The sequence below is a fragment of the Xyrauchen texanus genome, chromosome 11, assembly GCF_025860055.1.
Source record: "Xyrauchen texanus isolate HMW12.3.18 chromosome 11, RBS_HiC_50CHRs, whole genome shotgun sequence".
Lineage (NCBI taxonomy): Eukaryota > Metazoa > Chordata > Actinopteri > Cypriniformes > Catostomidae > Xyrauchen > Xyrauchen texanus.
In genome coordinates, this window is record NC_068286.1 from 45,171,082 (window position 1) to 45,188,231 (window position 17,150).

General features: G+C 37.3%; 1 protein-coding gene across 1 annotated transcript; it reads left to right on the forward strand.

Moving 5' to 3' along the window:
• Positions 1-3,311: 3,311 nt before the first annotated feature.
• Positions 3,312-16,372, forward strand: LOC127652089 (annexin A5-like). Its single transcript, XM_052138151.1, has 13 exons — positions 3,312-3,516; positions 3,878-3,906; positions 9,486-9,564; positions 10,180-10,274; positions 10,413-10,526; positions 10,745-10,835; positions 10,972-11,051; positions 13,400-13,450; positions 13,640-13,733; positions 13,842-13,937; positions 14,136-14,194; positions 15,083-15,205; positions 15,329-16,372. Exons 2-13 carry the CDS (start codon positions 3,904-3,906, stop codon positions 15,389-15,391), a joined length of 948 nt encoding a protein of 315 aa, XP_051994111.1. The 5' UTR covers positions 3,312-3,516; positions 3,878-3,903; the 3' UTR covers positions 15,392-16,372.
• The last annotated feature ends 778 nt before the right edge of the window (positions 16,373-17,150 follow it).

Sequence of the window (17,150 nt, forward strand, 5' to 3'; positions counted from 1 at the left end):
AGCTCTTCTTTAACTGCAAAAACATGAAGAAGAATTTTGAGTCATACATTTTACAGAATTGTCCTTCAAAAATGTATTAACTCTAGTAATTCCATTGTTGGACACTGGATGGCGCTTATACCTGGGCATAGCAGGTGCTATAGAGGTGATCACAGAGGAAGAGGATGTAAGGGGTTGTTGGCGGGAAAGCATAACCATTTTTGGAGGATCTTATTCATGAGATCATGGTAACCGATTTCATGAGATTGTGTTAAATGGATTATATTTACATGTGAGTGGAACTGTTAATCAACTGTTTTTCCTTTTAACCCTTTTTTTTTTATAAATAAAGACATTAACTTTATGCAACTCTGGCATGGAACAGTATTGGAGGAAACTCAATAGAAACGTGCTTCAGAAACTTCTCCTGTCAACAGCCCCTATGTGACTCAATGACTGGCGTTTGGTCACAACAACAAGGGTGCTGACTCTGTAAAAACGTAAGACACATTGAAAGCGGACAAGCCCAAGACAGGTCACCTGCAACAGTGTAGTAACCATGACGATTTAGTTAGGATCTCATTTACTTTTCAGATCTTAACTTAAAGGAAATTATGGGTTCAATACAAGTTAAGCTCAATTGACCGCATTTATGGCATAATGTTGATTGCCCCATTGGCTCTGGGAGCTGTGTTGTCTAGAGCTTTGGCTCCTGGTAGGGTCTCCCTCTGCAAATTGGTCCCAGGCGAGAAGCCAGACGAAGAGCTATCAATGCGTCTTTTTGTTTCAGGGGGGAAAGCTCTGACTGTGGTCTGTGCCTATGTATCAAACTGCAGCTCAGAGTATCTGGCCTTCATGGAGACCCTAGGTGGGGCCCTGGGGGGGGGTGCTATTTCTACAATATGGCCCCTGGTTACTATCCATGTACATTGTTAGGTAACTGTGTTGACTGGCAAATAGGCTGGTGTGTTTGTCTGTATTCATCTTATTAGATATATTAGATCAGCAATTGGGCTATTGTGTTGACCAACAGGGTGGGGAACTATGGCATCAGGTTTCACAAACCAAAATGCATGGCAACTGTAATGCACACTTTTTGTGAGATGACTTTTAAGTGCTTCAAATTCTGCGGAGACCCGGTCCGTAGGATCTTTAACCACCATCTCCGGAGGAGCTTCTCCCACATTCCAGAGGAGGCTGGAGACATGGAGTCTGAGTGGAACCTGTTTAATGCCTCCATCGCAGAGGCAGCTGCCATGAGTTGTGTAAGGAAGGTTTTTGGTGCCTATCATGGCGGCAACCCAACCTGCTGGTGGACACTGGGGGTAAAGGAAGACTTCAGGCTAAAGGAGGCTTTTCGGAACTGGTTAGCCAACTCCAGACTCAGCTGACAGGTACTGGCACACCAGAAGGACTGCAGGTGCAGCGAATGTGGAAGTGAAAACACGGGTGTGGGAGGAGTTTGGGAAGGCCATGGAGAAGGACTTTTGGTCAGCCTGAAAGAGGTTCTGGCAAACTGTAAGACAGCTCAGGCATGGAAGGCAGGGTTGCAGAACTGCTGGCCTTGCCTAATGATATAGTCGAGCGGTGTAAGAAATACCTTGGAGAACTCCTAAACATGACCAGCACTCACTCTGTGGAGGAGGAGGACTTGGGGTGCTAGATGCCCATTTTCTATTGTATGACCATTGCGAGGGCTGTGTCCTCATCCTCTGCATTAAGTCAAGCATTTTCCCAGTAATTGCTGGACTCCGACAGGGCTGTCCCTTGTCATCGATCTTGTTTGTGATATTCATGGACAGGATTTCAATGCGCAGCCGAGGTGTGGAGTGTGTCCAGTTTGGGGGCCTCCGGATTGCATCCCTGCTATTTGCAGACAAAGTGGCATCCTCATGCTTGACCCCCCCCCAGCACTGGAGTGGTTTGCGGCCGAGTGTGAAGCAGTTGGGGTGAGAGTCAGCACCTCCAAATCTGTGGCCATGGTTCTCTGCTGGAAAAGAGTGAATTGTTCACTTCAGTTAGGGGATGAGCAGCTGCCCCATGTGGAGGAGTTCAAGTACCCCAGGGTCTTGTTCAAGTTGGAGCATGATATCGACAGGCGTATTGGTGCAGTGGCTGCAGTAATGCAGTCGCTGTACTGGGCCGTGGTTGTGAAGTTGCTGAGCCTGAAGGCAAAGCTCTCAATTTACCAGGCTGGCCTGGGAATGCCTTGGGATCCCCTAGGATGAGCTGGAGAATGTGGCTAGGGAAAAGGACACATGGGCTGCTTTGCTTAGTCTGCTGCCACTGTGACCCGGTCCCGGATAAGCAATTTGAAGATGGATGGATGGACCACAAAAAATAAGTTTGACTCATCCCTCTTTTTCTTTAAAGAAGTGGTTGTCACAGTGTTGTAAGGTGGGCGGAAAACTGACCCGTTCTTAAATAACTTTCACGCATTCAGCAAAAATAGTGACAATACACGCAAGATCCAATGTGTGCAATTTCTTCACCTCTGCCTTTTCTCCTGCCTTGTTTAAACTTTGGGCATGCACTGCAACGCAAAGGGCACAAAGCATGTAGCAGTGTCAGGTGCGTTCTCGATGCGCTTATGTAAACAAACGTGAACGTTTTTTAGTTTCATAGGGGTGTGTGACCAAATCAATTTGAGAACCTCTGCTTTAAAAGCTGAAATTTGAAGCTTATAATTTTATAAAAGCTCTCACAATAATTAATCTGTTAAAATGCATGTATTATTTGAGCTGCAAAGTTGTTTAAATTTTCTTTTTTTTTTTTTTTTACATTACATCGTCATGGCAACAAAGTTGTAAAATTGGTTTTAACTTCACACAGATAAGAATAGTAAGTGGTTATATCACACTAACATCATGTTTACATGCATATTATCATTGTAAGTAAGTCACCTAGAAGAAAAGGAGACACAAGTCAAAACAAATTTTGTGATAATAAACATTATGCTACAAATGCTGTCAATTGAACTTAACTTTTATTGAACCCGAAATATTCCTTTAAGACAGGATATTTCTACAATACAGCCCCTGGTTACTATCCAAGTACAATGTAGTAAGTGTGTTGACTGGCAAATAGGCTGGTATGTTTGTCTGTATTCATCTTATTAGATATATTAGATCACCAATTGGGCTATTGTGTTGACCAACAGGGTGGGGGACTATGGCATCAGGTTTCACAAACCAAAAAGTATAGCAACTGTAATGCACACTTTTTGTGAGATGACTTTTAAGTTCATCAAGTTCTGCTGATAATGGTTCTGTACTCTTTATTCTGTAATGCACTGTAATGCTGAACTATGATTTATTTGGTGTCGTGTGCACGTTACATATTTGAAATATAAAAAGAAAGCAAAAAAAACGACATTACCCATAAGTCACGAGACCGGTTCGCTTGCCAGGGTGTGGCTCAACACTTTGATTGCGGCCAAGTTTAATCCTCCTTCTAGTCCTCTTCGTTCCTCATTGCTGCTTCTGCTTCGGTCTGTATTACAGTCATCTGTCCCGAAAGTGAAACACTCCTCGCTCGGTAAGTGTAATGAAAAACTGACGCTTTTAAACTCTTTCAAAACCTAAAACGTTTACTTACTTTTTACGGTAGGCTAAACAGATAGCTGCTACCCTACCTGTTGCTCAATATATTTTTTTTACTTTTCTCTGATTCTCTAAATTGCTCACGGATGTCAGACTATTTTATTAGGCTATTATTATTATTATTATTATTATTATTATCATTATTATCTTAATAAAAAAAAGATATATATATATATATATATATATATATATATATATATATATATATATATATATATATGTGATATTATTATTATTATTTTCCATAATCATATTCTGTATCATGGAATATATTTTGTATGTTTAAATTTTTGCAGGTTTTATTACGTGCTTCAACTCAGAGATGGTAAGTTATCTTTTTACTGTTGTAATAAAAGTCTGATCATTTCTAAAACGACAGGAATTATCGGCACGCTGTCAGTTCAATAGTGCAATACTTCAGACTTTCCGACAGTGGTCGATGCCCACTGGCACAGCTGAACAAATATTTGAACAAATAGGTTAAAGGGAGTCAGCAGTAAATTAGTCCTTTTACTCGTGTTGTTTGTATAGCCGTAAAGAGAAACAACTTTTGGCAGCGCATATCTGGAGTTATTTTTGGAAACGGTGGTATGGTTTAACACCATATGTTTTGGGGTCTTAACCAATTTCAGATTGAGGTCGGGAACTGAGCGGAAATGGGGGGGTTGTAGTAATGCACGAGCGCTGCGATGACTCATTTGTGCGGTCCGAGTAACCAAAAGGGCGTAAACTTCATGCATTGTTTCCGCCAGCGTTGTAGCCTACATAATACGAGTTTCATAAATGGGAAAGTAAAAAGCTAACATGCAATGCGCTTATTTTTCATTCTTCTTTGCACAGTGTGTTGTGAAGTTTGGCTGGGAATTGGGATGTTGCAAGGGTCCTTGTTGCTGGTTGGCAATCAGGCCAATCGTTCACTCTTTAACAACTGTACAGAATTTGGGATGTGAGGGTATTAGCACTGCATTGTAATGTTGTTATTTTGAGCTGTTGAAACCAGACAGGTTGGAAACCACTCTTGAGTGTAGGTAAATGAGTGTGGCTTTCATTTCAATGTATTTGGATATGTTTAAATATGTTGTTTTACTTCCATTGTATGAGGAGAGACTGAGTAACATGACTCCACTGCTCCAATTGACAGCTTTAACCCTTGTGTGGCCTTCGGGACATTTTTGTCTTTTTCACTTTTGTTTTTTTTTTTGTTTTTTTTTGGTCATTTTGGCTGTGTTAATGCAAATGGTATACATTTTGCCAAAGGTGTGTATGTTTTGGGGAATTTTGATATTTCAACCTCAGTTCCTATAATACATCTATAACACACTGTGTACACGAAATAGGACAAAAATGTCCCCATTGAAACCCATTAAAACTCCAATGTTTTATCCCAGAGCTATTAAAGCATAAAATCACAAATTATTTGATAATATACTTTCATTCCAGAGCCCTGGCTTCAAAATTTTAATTTGTTATATTTTCCACCAGATAGCACCAATTTTCTCATGTTTAGCCTGTGGAGCAAATACATACTTTCCCCTATTTTCTGTTTACTGTATTATAGAGCACTGCAGGCCAATTGAATAAATGATGCAGCTAAAATTGTGTTTGTATGGATGTCAGAGTGTGTTTTGTTTGTATTTAGAAGTGTGTGTGTGTGCGTGTGAGAAAACAACATTGGCATTATCTAAACAAACTGGCATTTTAAGGGTTAAAACCCTGAAAAATGAAGGTATATTTGGTAGTTATGATCAGGACTGATGTTGGTTAAAAAAATCTAAGTCAGTGAAAGTGGAAAATAATATATATGTGTGTGTGTGTGTGTGTGTGTGTGTGTGTGTGTGTGTGTGTGTGTGTGTGTGTGTGTGTGTGTGTTTAATGCACAAAAAATTATAATGCGTCAAAATCAATGTTGCTGCTAATCATTAACATATCCCAGGCTGTGATAATCCAAAAAATAAATGTAATTAATTGAAATGTCAAATTTCAGTCTCATAACTCAAATATCTAAGTTACTTGAACTTATTTTTCTTAAAAATCCATAGGCTTAAGATTTTAAGTATATCTCAAACTGTTGAGGACTAATTGATATACCCACAATGCCTTGCACTTGAAGGATTTAATTATGTTTCCTTGGCCAATGGGAACACATGAGGGTATTTAATTAGTTGTTATTAATTATTTGTAGAGGTTTTAGCACTTTTGTAGTATTTATGTTGTTTTGTTGCAATTAGTTGTTTCGTGTGATGTCACCATTAGGGTGATCTGTGTCCCCTTTGGTCAAGTTGGACCCTGTTAACACAATTTTATTTCTCATTGTGCATGTGCAATTGAAGTGCAGGTATCTATGCATTTATGTGCAGGAATAAGTTTAAGTGTTTGGCCAAGAATAAGTTCTAATATTCCTTACTTAAGATGTGTTGTTTGACATGAATTTTAGTCCATTACAATTATTTAAAACTTTTTAAAAGCATATCTGAGATAAGTCTACTGGCATTAAATAGTGAAGTTAATTCTACAGTATATAAACACAAAGGGAAGTGAACTTATTATACACCATTACAATACAAATAAAAATGACTTGATTTTAATAGATGATAGTTTAATAGTTTTAAAGATAAACAAAATATTTTTCCACAAATATCATGAAACTTTGAGTGTCAAATATCAAGAAGAAACATTTAATGACCGTGTCACTCAATCGTGATGTCCTCTGTTTAATGTTGTATTTATTTTTTTAATCGCATGACAAAAGAATAGCTAATCTGCATATTTTTAACACCTGACTTTGATGTAGCAGACAACTTTTTTTCAAATATTATATTTTATATTTTTATAATATTTAATAAAGAAGAATAAAATATTATTCCAACTACTTATGCAAACAAAGTATTTATTTTTTTCAAGAATGTCAGCTTTTACTAGACTATTTTATTTTTATTTATTTATTGACTTAGAAAAGATATCAAAATGACTTTGAACTCAAAAATGAAAAACATGGTCATCGCAGTAGTGTTCAAGATTTATGTATTTATGAATAACTTAACAGACAAAAATAATGTGGATCACATCTTTGACGTGTGTATGTGTGTCACTGCTTGTGTTTTTGCCATGTCAGCTCTTCTATTGGATTTATAAATAATATCCTTTATATTCAATTTACAGCGCATGATGTTGCCATCATGTGTCAGACAGAATCTCTGTTGTCCGGCGCTAGATTTCAGATGGCTGACCCCAGAATCTTAAATGATCACATGAAGCATTCAGACATGTTAATCAACACATTCCTGTGGCAGAGACAATACATTAGACTGGAGACGAACAATTCATAACCTCTCCAAAACAACTAAATGTCATTAGTTTATCTAATATAATAGCTGTGAGTGGTAATTGGGAGGAGTGTGGTAGATGGCAACTGATTTAGTGTTGCCACTTTTATGGTTTTTCTACACATTAGACAAGTTTGCAGGTATCTTTAGGAGGTTTTCTGGGAATTTTATAAAAACCTCTGACCTTTGGCATTGTAGTGATCTCTATAGGCCCATTCTGTCACTGTCTTTGTTTATAGAAATGACTTCATGCACTGTAAATCCTGTGGTTTTAATTAACAATAATTCACTGTTAAAAGTACATGTACTCTCTTGTTAATCAATGTACATTTTGACCATTCATTACAGGTAAATCACTCTTTATACTTCAAAAAAATGTAATTTTGACAACATTTTATTGTAAAAACTACTGTATTATCTTCTCAAATATATGACATTTTTACTGTATATTCTACTGTTAATACTCTTTAATTAAAGTTTTTTTTTCAGCATTTTTACAGTCAAAATTAGACATTTTTTACAGCGTGGAAACAAAGCAATCCTAAATTGCTTAGCTGTGGGTTCTGAACTAGTGTGAATAAAATGTGGTTCAGAGAGGGGCTTTTTTTGTTTAATTTTGTTATAATGAGACCTTGCGGAGGGCTTTTGTTACTAGTGTGGTTGTCACCCTGGGGGTTGTCACCAGTGTGTGTGTGTGTGTGTGTGTGCTCGTATCTCCTCTTGTGACTCCTTGGATTTGTAAACACACCAGTTTTACACCCAATATATAAATGCTCAACTCAGTGTTGTCTGCAAGATTATTAAATGATCCAAAATGTGCACAGAAGATCACACTCTTAAGATTCAGCATTATCTTTGACAGGATTTTCATATCAAGCCCTGTGATCACATCAGTTACGGCTGAAAGTTTAAAGATGTTTTTAGGAAATGGCCATGACTTCCGTAATTTGAGAGGATTAGAGTCCGTTTTAGCTCACAAACATGCAGACAATTAGCAAATCTGATCCAACGGACTGAAATATGAAGAAGAAAAAACTAGCTGGATGAATTCAAATATTGAATTTGGCTTCTGTATATAATGCTTGTGTCCAAATTCAAGTTTCTGTTATCATTCCCCTTCCTCCCACACACACTGTGGAAGATTTTGCGGTACTTGCTCAAAGTTTCCATGTGGAAAACTGCTGCACATAAAAGTACTCCGCTTATTAAAGAGAGAGACTGAGTTAAGGTTGGTGTGCTGTTCGGATCTTTTTTTTACCTTTATTTTTTCTTTAACAAAAATGGTGTCCTTTATCTGAGTGGTACAAGACTTGATGTTTATTCCACTAATTATCTGAACACACAGAAACAGACTTGAATAAGACTAAATAATAGTTTGTTTATAATGTCTAAATGTATATCTAATGCATAACTTGTGATAATATGTAGAAATTAAGTTTGTTACAACATTGGCTTATAGAGATCAGCCAACGCATTGAGCACTGGAGCCATCTACTGGACATAGTTGTTATTTCATGTAAAAAACAATTATTCCAGCAGATGTGATGTTTTGACAATTTTAATTTACTGAAATGAATGGTTTTTATTATTGAAGTGAAGATAACATAAATTCTGCTTGTTTTATATGTAAATTCATGGAGTAAAAAAAAAATTTATTATATATATTTGATATTATATGTGTGATGTATATGTATATATATTATTTATATTATATATTTATATATATGTATGTGTGTGTGTGTGTATTTATATATTATATAATACATTTAAATAAATATTTTTAATATATATATATATATATGTATATGTATGTATGTATTTATATATATATAACATGTATTATATATGTATTTAATATATAATAAATATATATATGTGTGTGTGTGTGTATGTGTATATATATATATATATATATATATATATATATATATATATATATATATATATATAGATATATATAATATATGTGTCACATGTGTAGAATAATAGTAAAGTCATTTAAACTATGTAATAATATAAATGGAACAATGGGATTATATATGGGATTAAACTAAATCAAAATAAATATAAACGTGTTCTTGAGGTTTCACCTGGGATGCTTTTAAACAGTATTGAAGGAGTTCCATATATGTTGGGCACTTAGTGGCTGCTTTTCTTTATTATTTGGTCCAAGTCATCAATTTCAAAAACGTATTTTTTGTTAGTAAATTTTTGTTTTATAATGAAATAAATTAATATGGTGGCACAATGATATTTTTGTCTACAAAACTAATTTCAAACATTTAAGCATACACCGTAAGATCAAAAGATTTTTAAAATCATGAGAGCGTTTCAAAATGTTTGACCGGTAGTGTATGTTCAGGTCATTATTGACCCGCGAACATCACAAGTGTGACTCGCCAATGAACCGTGTACATGGGTTAAAAAAGTTTTTATTCATATCCCCTTCATTTTTAATTATAAGTGAGTTATTACTTTTGACTGCATTAGGCGTGGTCATGATTTATACATGGATTAGTCAATAAGCTGCAAAAAAAGAGAACATGAAACCCAATAGGAAACCTCTCATTTTGTCTGTTAGGCTGGTACAGTGAAGGCCCACAGTGGATTCAATGCCAATGATGATGCTGGGGTTCTTTACAAGGCCATGAAAGGAATTGGTGAGTTTGTCAATCTCTAACACGTACATATACTGTATATCAAGGTTCAATACACATGCAAATTAATGAAATGGTTAATGGTCTGCTTTGGTAACCTTAGAGGTTACCAAAGCACTTTACGCTGTGTCCCATTCTCACACATACACACACTCACACACACACACACTCACACACACACTCACATACCAATGATGGCAGAGCTGCCATGCAAGGTGCTAACCTGCCATTGGGAGCAACGTGGGGTTCAGTGTCTTGCCCAAGGACACTTCGGCATGTGGAGTCATGTGGGCTGGGACTCGAACCGCCAATGTGATTAGTGGCCGACCCGCTCTACCAACTGAGCTACAACTGATAAAGTTAGCAGGGCTGTGAATGGATGCTCTTATAATTAGACATATTAGGCCCTAAATTATGTTTTTAACTGCTCATCCTTCACAACACATGAACATGCTGCAGATTGCATGCCAGCTGGTTTTATATCAGTTAATATTCAGTATGCGTATTAACCTTTGAGTCAGTGATGGAGGGAAGAAGATGGATTAATTGACCCTGTCCCTCATTGATGTTGAATAAATGAATGTTTGTCAACATGAATTGATATTTTTGGTTCATCAGGCACTGATGAGGATTCTATTCTGAAGCTGTTGACGTCACGCAGTAATGCACAGCGCCAACAGATCAAAGCTGCGTACAAAACCCTGCATGGAAAGGTAACATCACAAGCGTTAATGACATACACTAACACATGCCAACAGCTCACACGTGCTTCTTTCTGTCTGTCTGTCTTTGTTCCTATCGAGCTTGTCTCCCTTTGGTCATTCTCTTTTGCTTTTTTCCACTCTTTTCAGGACTTGGTGGATCATTTGAAATCAGAGCTTGGTGGGAAGTTTGAAACTCTGATTGTAGCTCTGTTGTCTCCTCCCATAAAGTATGATGTCACATGCCTGCGGGACGCCATTAAGGTACACATACACACAGATAAACAGCCACCAGAGGTTTTATATACAGTATATACACACACACACACACACACACACACACACACACACACACACACACACACACTCTTTTGTTCATCTGTACAAACTTCAGTATACATTGTGCTTAAAGATAGTATCAGAATTCTGTTTTATATATGCATGATGTATATATGTTTCTACCTGTGTATTTGTTGTCATAGGGGGCGGGCACTGATGAGAAAGTATTGATTGAGATCTTGGCATCTAGAGCAGCTAATGAAGTCAATGAGATCAAAAGCTTGTATAAGCGAGGTAACTGTGTTTATGTATTATGATTGTTTTCTGGTGCTTGCCACTTTTGAAATATGGGCATGCTTTGTGAATGTTGCTCATGATGATGATGATGATGATGATGATGATGATGGCTCTGTCTGTGCGTGTATTTTAGAGTATGATGACGACCTGGAGAAAGATGTTACTGGTGACACTGGAGGTCATTTCCAGAGGATGCTGGTTATTTTGCTTCAAGTATGTAATCTATTAAAAATACATGTCATTTTTTGTGTTTACCATCATTTAATGTGATATGTTCGTTGTTTTAAAGTCTGCCCAAAAAGCAAAGTCAATGAACAATGTGGTTTTACACATTGAACAAATTCATCTGTTTATTCTATTTGTAGGAATTTATCATTTAAAGGTACTTTCTAGGTTAAGTACAACTTTTAAGCTTTAGCAAGAGCATGCAGGACATGCCATGCTGTTAATCGCACAGCAAATAATGTCCTGGTTTGTTCAAATAAACAATGTGTTCAGTAAAACACTTAAAGGGACAGTTCACCCCAAAATGAAAATTCTCTCATCATTTATTCACCCTCATGTCATCCCAGATGTGTATGAGTTTCTATCTTCTGCAGAACTCAAATGAAGATTTTTAGAAGAACATCTCTGATCTGTACATCTATACAATGCTAGTGAATGATGGCCTGAACTTTGAAGCTCCAAAAAGCAGATCAAGTCAGCATAAACATAATGCATCAAACTCAAGTTGTTAAATCTATGTCTTCTGATGCGATCCTGTTGGTTTAGGTTGAGAACAAACCAAAATATAACTCCATTTCACTATAAATCTTGACATTTCAGTCTCAAGGCACGATCATGATTTTATGCTTGATTACATTTCCTAGCGCCATCTAGCACTGCATGCATCAAGTACTAGGAAGTGTAATCAAGCTTGAAATCATAATCGTGCCCAGAGACTCCAAGGGCAAGATAGACAGTGGAATGTGGAGCAATATTTTGGTCTGTTCTCACCTAAAATCAACTGGCTCGCTTTTGGGTGAACTATCCCTTTAAAATGAAAGCCCAAGTGTGCATCACACTTTCAGAAGTATAACCATAACACTTTGCATGTGTTACATGTATTTGCATGTGTTAAAATTAGACCTGTGTGATAGAATCACACCAACCTTGTCTTCCCAAAGTTGAAGTCAGAAGTTTGCCTACACTTAGGTTAAAATCATTACAACTCATTTTTTAACCACTCCGAAGATTTAATATTAGTTAAGGGTTAATATTAATTAATATTCTATAGTTTTGGCATGTCATTTAGGACATCTACTTTGTGCATGACACAAGTAATTTTTCCAACAATTGTTTACAGACCGATTGTTTCACTTTTAATTGACTGTATCACAATTCCAGTGGGTCAGAAGTTTACATACACTAAGTTAACTGTGCCTTTAAACAGTTTGGAAAATTCCAGAAAATTATTTCAAGCCTTTAGACAATCAGCCAATTAGATTCTGATAGAAGGTGTACTGAATTGGAGGTGTACCTGTGGATATAACTCAGTGCAATCAAAAGAAATCAGCCAAGACCTCAGAAAAAAAAATGGTGGACTTCCACAAGTCCTTGGGAGCAATTTCCAAATGCCTGAAGGTACCACGTTCATCTGTACAAACAATAGTATGCAAGTAATAACACCATGGGACCGAGCAGCCATCATACAGCTCAGGAAGGAGATGCATTCTGTCTCCTAGAGATGAACATAGTTTGGTGCGAAAAGTGCAAATCAATCCCAGAACAACAGCAAAGAACCTTGTGAAGATGCTAGAGGAAACAGGTAGACGAGTATCTATATCCACAGTAAAACGAGTCCTATATCGACATAACCTGAAAGGCTGCTCAGCAAGGAAGAAGTCACTGCTCCAGAACAGCCATAAAAGGTATTGGAGTGACCACCACAAAGCCCTAACATTAGTCTGATAGAAAATGTGTGGGCAAGGAGGCCTACAAACCTGACTCAATTACACCAGTTCTGTCTGGAGGAATGGCCCAAAATTCCAGCAACTTATTGTGAGAAGCTTGTGGAAGGATCCCCAAAATGTGTACATTTTTAAAACATTCTTGATTACATAGAGCAAACGTTACCCACAGGGATTGTGTCAGAAGTGCATAAAAAATAGTCAAAGATGACAGAATTCCTATTTGAGCTGAAATGTTCCTCCCTTAACATGTTCATTTATTTTCTTTCCTTCAAAACTTTCCATTCCCACCCATCTAAGTACTGTCAAGAGATCGGACAATTGGAGCTTTATTGACCAAGTATGCTCACACTCTACAGCCAGACACAGAATAATACAAATTACATGTGTACAGAAAGGAACTGTAATACAGACACAAAATAATAAATGTTCAGAAGAGTGAAACGTTCCCAGGTTGTGATAGTAAAGCAGAATGTCTGTTATTAAGAAATTATGTACATTTACAAAGGCTTTGAGTAGAAGTTTTGATTTTTAATCCACACTGAATAGAGCTACAGTGTAATTTATATAAAAAATATTGCTATTAATTTATGTTTTATTATATGTCCATAGGCCAGCAGAGAGCAAGGTATAAAAGAGGACCTCATCCAAAGTGATGCCCAGGTAAGCGTGTACAATTATTCGCACTAAAAATGCTGAATTACATCTGATTGATTTTTTTTTAGCTTCTTAATGATTCAGATGGGGTCAATTGTATGTCGAAAACTGTGAAATTCTGCCATCTACTGTTTGTTGTGTGTAAGTGCGTTTGTCTGGCTTCTGAAGTGTAATAATTGTTTGTGTGGGATGTAGACTCTGTTTACTGCAGGAGAACAGAAGTATGGCACTGATGAAGGCCAGTTCATCACTTTACTGGGAAACCGCAGTGCTGCTCACCTTAGGAGAGGTTAGTAGAATACACACACACATATATATGTCAGGAAACAACACTGTTGTTTGCATTATATTTATTCAATCATTTTCATTTGGTCAATGGTGGTCTGTATGTCTGTAGTGTTTGAGGAGTATAGAAAACTGTCAGGCTACGAGATTGAAGAAAGCATCCAGAGAGAGACCTCGGGAAGCCTGAGAGATGTCCTTTTGGCAGTGGGTAAGACGCTCGCATCTCTCTCACTCAGATATATTGCACTAATATATATATATATATATATTAATATACTTGAACAGGCATATGAACACTAGCTCTACTGCGCAAAAATTCACTATTGCTCCGTGATGAATATGCGTGTAAACGTACTGAATGTGGCATTTTTGTCTCCTTACACAATCTCTTCTCTCTCACCTTCAGTGAAGTGTGCCCGCAGTGTTCCGGCTTATTTTGCTGAGAGTCTTTACAATGCTATGAAGGTGAGAGTCTGTGTCAGAATATTTTGATTAAACAACTTCGAACATTTCAGTTCACTCCTTGCCTTAAGTACCCATGAATTGGCTTGACAATCAGTTGTTGACTCATTTCTATTGAAACAGGAAGTTGGGGCGGGATATCAAAGGGCTAATCGATTTTTCCAAAATAACCAATATCCTTTAGTTTACATCACAGCCATGAACATGATTGCTACAGTACTTGCTTTGCTAGCTTTGTTGTGGTCCGTTCTGCTTAATGCGGCGGCTCATTTTAGCTTAACGCGGACAACCCACCGGCCCGCTCTGTTCTCCCGATGGCCAGTCCGCCCCTGTTAGGCCCCAAAATGCGTTGGCCCACCGGGAAAATGCCCGGTATGCCAGTTTACCAGTCCAGCATGTCCACTGCGTCTTCAGTGGCTCTGATGCTGGGAGTTATTTCTTTTGATTAGCCTAATTTTTTAGAAATACTGAAATGACTGAACTCCGTTACGGCTCTTCCACACTATTTGGACTTGGTTCGATATTTTGGCTTGGTTTGTCCTCGGGGAAGAGTCATCTTGCGCTCTCCATAGTGCTGAAGTGTCCCTTGAGTTACAGTGAATGGTCTCTATGTGAGAGCTGTACAGAAAATATTTTCACCAAATGTAGAAAAGTTCCCGCATGACTTGTTTTGTTCTGTGGAACACAAAAGGAGATGTAAGGCAGAATGTTGGCCTCAGTCACCATTCACATTCATTGCATCTTTTTTCACATGAAAGTGAATGGTGACTAACATTCTGCCTAACATCTTTTGGGTTCCACAGAGGAAAGAATGATTCAGGATTGGAGCTGCACTTTAATATTTGGGTATATGTATTGCCCTGTTGCTATAACTCTACTTGTGTCCTGTAGGGGGCAGGCACAGAGGACCAGACGTTGATGAGGATCATGGTTTCCCGCAGTGAGGTAGACATGCTGAATATACGTGCCGAATTCCGCAAGATGTTTGCCACCTCTCTGCACAAAATGATTCAGGTATGCTTGTGCATACATGTGTCTGTCACACTCTCTATTTCACACTAACTGAAATGCAGCTAACCTGATCTGATTATCTTGTGCTTAACAGAATCTTCTCTCATACTCTTTTTGATAATGTAGGGTGATACTTCAGGTGACTACCGTAAAGCCCTGCTGCTTCTGTGTGGTGGTGATGATGCATAAACCCAGCTGGCCTCTCTGCCTGGGTCATGATGGGAGTCATGTTACTATGAGTCCTATCTCAGAGGGCAGGTTTATGGGACCAGGGACCCAGTCCCCTTCTGAATCTAAAACACCACCCCCCAAAAAAATCTAAAGTGTGAACATACACCTTATAGCACAGCATTACTGAACTCAAAAAAGCAATTAATTCATTAAGGCATTCAGATTTCATGTAATCTGAGTGCATGTAAAAATTGTCCTCGACAAATCAATTTTAAAGTTAATGTTGGTCCCGCAACTGTTTAGAGATTCCTTCTCTATCTCATGTTGAAGGTTTGAGAAAAATGTTAATACTTTTCTTAAGCGTCAAGATTTGGCTTTAAAACTTGTATGACTTGTGGTAATTCCACACAAAAAGAAAGTCCTGCTCATTTTATTTTAAAGATTAAATTGCAAGCTTTATACATTTTAAAGATAAAACTGCATGCTTTATACAGTTTAATATGAAAATAATTATTAACCCAGCTATTTTACAAAGAAGACCAATACTCTGTTCTACTTATTGAAGCAATATTTCATATGTATTTAACCATTTTTTCACTTATTTATTGTTTGTATGCTCACTAACTACTTGACATTTTTGTGTATCATTGTAACATGTCTCATTATTGCCATTATTAACATGTTTTAATCGAGATTGGTGGTATTTAAAGGAGAGGTTTGATGTTCTTTTGGGATCAGGGGCATTTCAATAATGTTCCACACACATATTAATAAACATACTGGCTGTGATGTGCACAATTATGAAGAACTACCCACAAGAAATGACGATGAGAAGAGTAAGCCTCTCTTTTAAGTTGGTTCTGAATTTAAGGTTACTGCTAATAAGTAAAAGCTGAAGAAGAAGGTGCTACTATTAAAAAGTCTTAATATTGCATTGCCATAATGTTCACAATAAACTCTGGAATGTAAGCAATCAGACCATCTAAGCTTTCAGTATGTGTTTGTTGTTTTGTCAATTGATACATTTCTGACAAATATATGTATATGTGTTCTGATGTAGGGCATGTTGTAAAATGTTGGTAGAACTGTCCTGTTTGAACTTGGAGGGATTTTAAATGATTCGTTTATAACAATGAGTTGAGTGAATATTAAAACGAGCAGTTCAGGTTAGCCTTTTGAACAAACATAAATGTATCATTTTGACTCCCATATTAACGTTTGGACTGAAACTTAACTTGACGTATAGGTTGACCGCTGAAAATGTGAAATGCGTTCCTGATCCTGTACATTGCATGACATTTATTACCATTCTGAACTCTCTGAAGGGGCGATACTGTCAAAAACGAACCTAGTTTGAATCATGCGATTGGACGTCCATAACTGCCGTATTGCTTCAATACAAAGACTCTAATTACATACATTAATGTAATTTATTATATGTACTGTAGGTATACACATTTACATTTATGCATTTGGCAGACACTTTTATCCAAAGCGACTTACAGTGCACTTATTACAGGGACAATCCCCCCGGAGCAACCTGGAGTTAAGTGTCTTGCTCAAGGACATAATGGTGGTGGCTGTGGGGTTCGAACCAGCAACCTTCTGATTACCATTTATGCGCTTTAGCCCACCACGCCATGTATTTTCAACTTAAATATTTCAAGTAGAGGAAACCGAAGTAAATCAGGTAAACACTACAAAGTTAATCATGTCCAAATCACCCAAATTAAACTCTTTTAATGATCTGATAGTGACCGGAAATGTCAGCATGCTG